The sequence below is a fragment of the Sinocyclocheilus grahami genome, unplaced genomic scaffold (assembly GCF_001515645.1).
Source record: "Sinocyclocheilus grahami isolate Dianchi unplaced genomic scaffold, SAMN03320097.WGS_v1.1 scaffold903.1, whole genome shotgun sequence".
Taxonomy (NCBI): domain Eukaryota; kingdom Metazoa; phylum Chordata; class Actinopteri; order Cypriniformes; family Cyprinidae; genus Sinocyclocheilus; species Sinocyclocheilus grahami.
The window spans coordinates 21,228-23,267 of NW_015506082.1; the positions used below are offsets into that span (position 1 = coordinate 21,228).

At 33.7% G+C, this 2,040-nt stretch overlaps 1 protein-coding gene across 1 annotated transcript in view; it reads right to left on the reverse strand.

The window, feature by feature from the left end:
* Positions 1-589: 589 nt before the first annotated feature.
* The window catches only part of LOC107564038 (ras-specific guanine nucleotide-releasing factor RalGPS1-like), a 90,739-nt gene continuing 89,288 nt past the window's right edge, over positions 590-2,040 (reverse strand). Inside the window, 4 exon segments of the mRNA XM_016249031.1 lie at positions 590-869; positions 953-1,044; positions 1,522-1,627; positions 1,998-2,040. The exon segment at positions 1,998-2,040 is cut by the window's right edge and continues 5 nt beyond it. Coding sequence (XP_016104517.1) covers positions 840-869; positions 953-1,044; positions 1,522-1,627; positions 1,998-2,040 — 271 coding nt within the window. The 3' untranslated portion in view covers positions 590-839.

The following is a 2,040-nucleotide window of genomic DNA, read 5'->3' on the forward strand; positions in this document are numbered from 1 at the left end:
TTGTACAGTGTCCCAACTTTTTTGGAATTGGGTTTGTATTTCACATGAACCTTTAGGTTTGTCAGGTAAAACTAACAACAAGGATTCAGTTTGTCAACATCAGTTATATATCATTGTATAAATTAACATTAATGTATTATGAACAAATATGAATAGGATTAACAGTTGTATATTTATAAAAAAAAAAATTAACATACAATAATAAATGCTATAAAATAGGTTGTAATGCATTAATAAACAAATTCATTATTATTAACTTCAAACCAACTTTAAATTAGCTTCCAGCTAAAATACGAGTCCTATATCCATGATATTGCTTTTTCCAGTGAAAAAGTGACTCAGAAGAGAAATACTCTCAGATCAAGCATTGTTTACAAGCGAAAACAGTTCTAAACATAGGAAGGACTTTTTCATAGGAGGAAGCATATTATGGAATATGGACTGGTATTTTGGCCAGAAGCGACACCCATTAACAACAGAGGATCCACTGATGAGCAAGTGATGTAATGATACAGTTCTCCAAATCTGATCTACTGTACTTCTTGGATGGCCTGAGGGTGAGTATGTTTTATTTCTGAGTGAACTATTCCTTTAACTCAAATTAACAAATTGAACCTTATTATAAAGTGTTGCCACTAATCTCAAGACACAAGACCATCCTCTCAGTACAGCTGTGTCTACAATGTCTGAATGAACTTTATACTTTTTCAACAGATACAGCTGCCACATTTCCGACTATGTTAGATTTAACATGCCATCCCCCTCTGATAAATTCTTCTGCATTGGCTTTCTCCAGTAGGTTTATTCCCTTCATTAGTATTCCGCTTCCCAAAAAGCAGCTATTCAAAGGACATGAGGTTTGCTGGTATCTGCAGAAAACAATGTGACATTCCTGTTAATTACACATACAGTAATTGCTTATTTGAGATTTTTTGTTTCAGGATATACTTACTTGTGGTCTTGTACTCCTGCACGCCTCGGCTAAATGTCTGTGCCAGATAATCGCAGAGAAACGTGATCCAGTCTGGAACTTGTAAACATTACCTGAACCACAGATTAAAACAATTTAACCTGTATGGGTTTATTCAAATGAAGTTGTGTGACATTGCAAATCCACCATTTCTAAAGCCAATTTGTTGAATCAAATCTATTTTGCAATAACTCATTTTTTTTAATGATAAATATTTTAATGTTTAAACAAACCATCTGGACTCGGTCATCCTTCAGTAGAAGACCATTTATATACACATCAAGGTCTACATGTAGCCAGTGCTTACAGACCAAGATAATGCTGTTTGACTCAAACTATTTGCTGGAAATTAATTGGGATTGTCACAATACTGTGTCGATGAACACGCACGAAGATGAAGAAGATGATAAACAGTCTTTAATATAGCCACATACAAGTAAATCCACACAAGGAGAAGCTGGAGACACATGCAACACTAACAATACCCGACAAACTCAAACAGAACAGACAGGAACTTAAATACACAGACCAATCGGGTAATTAACAGGTACCTCTATCAGGATCAGTAAGCTGGAAAATGTTTGGATGTTCGGGATTGTCTGGCAGAACCACCATCCAACCTGTGAGCGTGATCTTTTTACATGGCCTGGATTTATACTTAAGACAAAAAGCCACAATTACAAAGAGGTTAAGTCAAAAAGTTAAGTAAACTTCATTTAAGTTTGAATTTAAAAGACTGCCGGAATTTCTCTTAACTTCATAAACGACATGTTTTTAAAGCTGAAGTGTGTAAATTAAATAATGACTTTTAAAATTTTATATAGTCCCTCCCCAAACGAATTCAATTAGTTTGGTTAAAATAATGAAATTGTTTTGATTAGCATAATAATAGGCTACACTTTTTTATTTTTAATTATTATTTTTAGTCTTTTATTTTAATTTTAAGTCTGAATAATAGCTTAGATGGCACTTCATAAGAAAAGCTCTTTGTTGTCACATCGAATTGAGAGAATAATTCATCACTTACATGTCTTCGCTCATTTGCTCTTAGAGCTTTAGAACCAAAATAG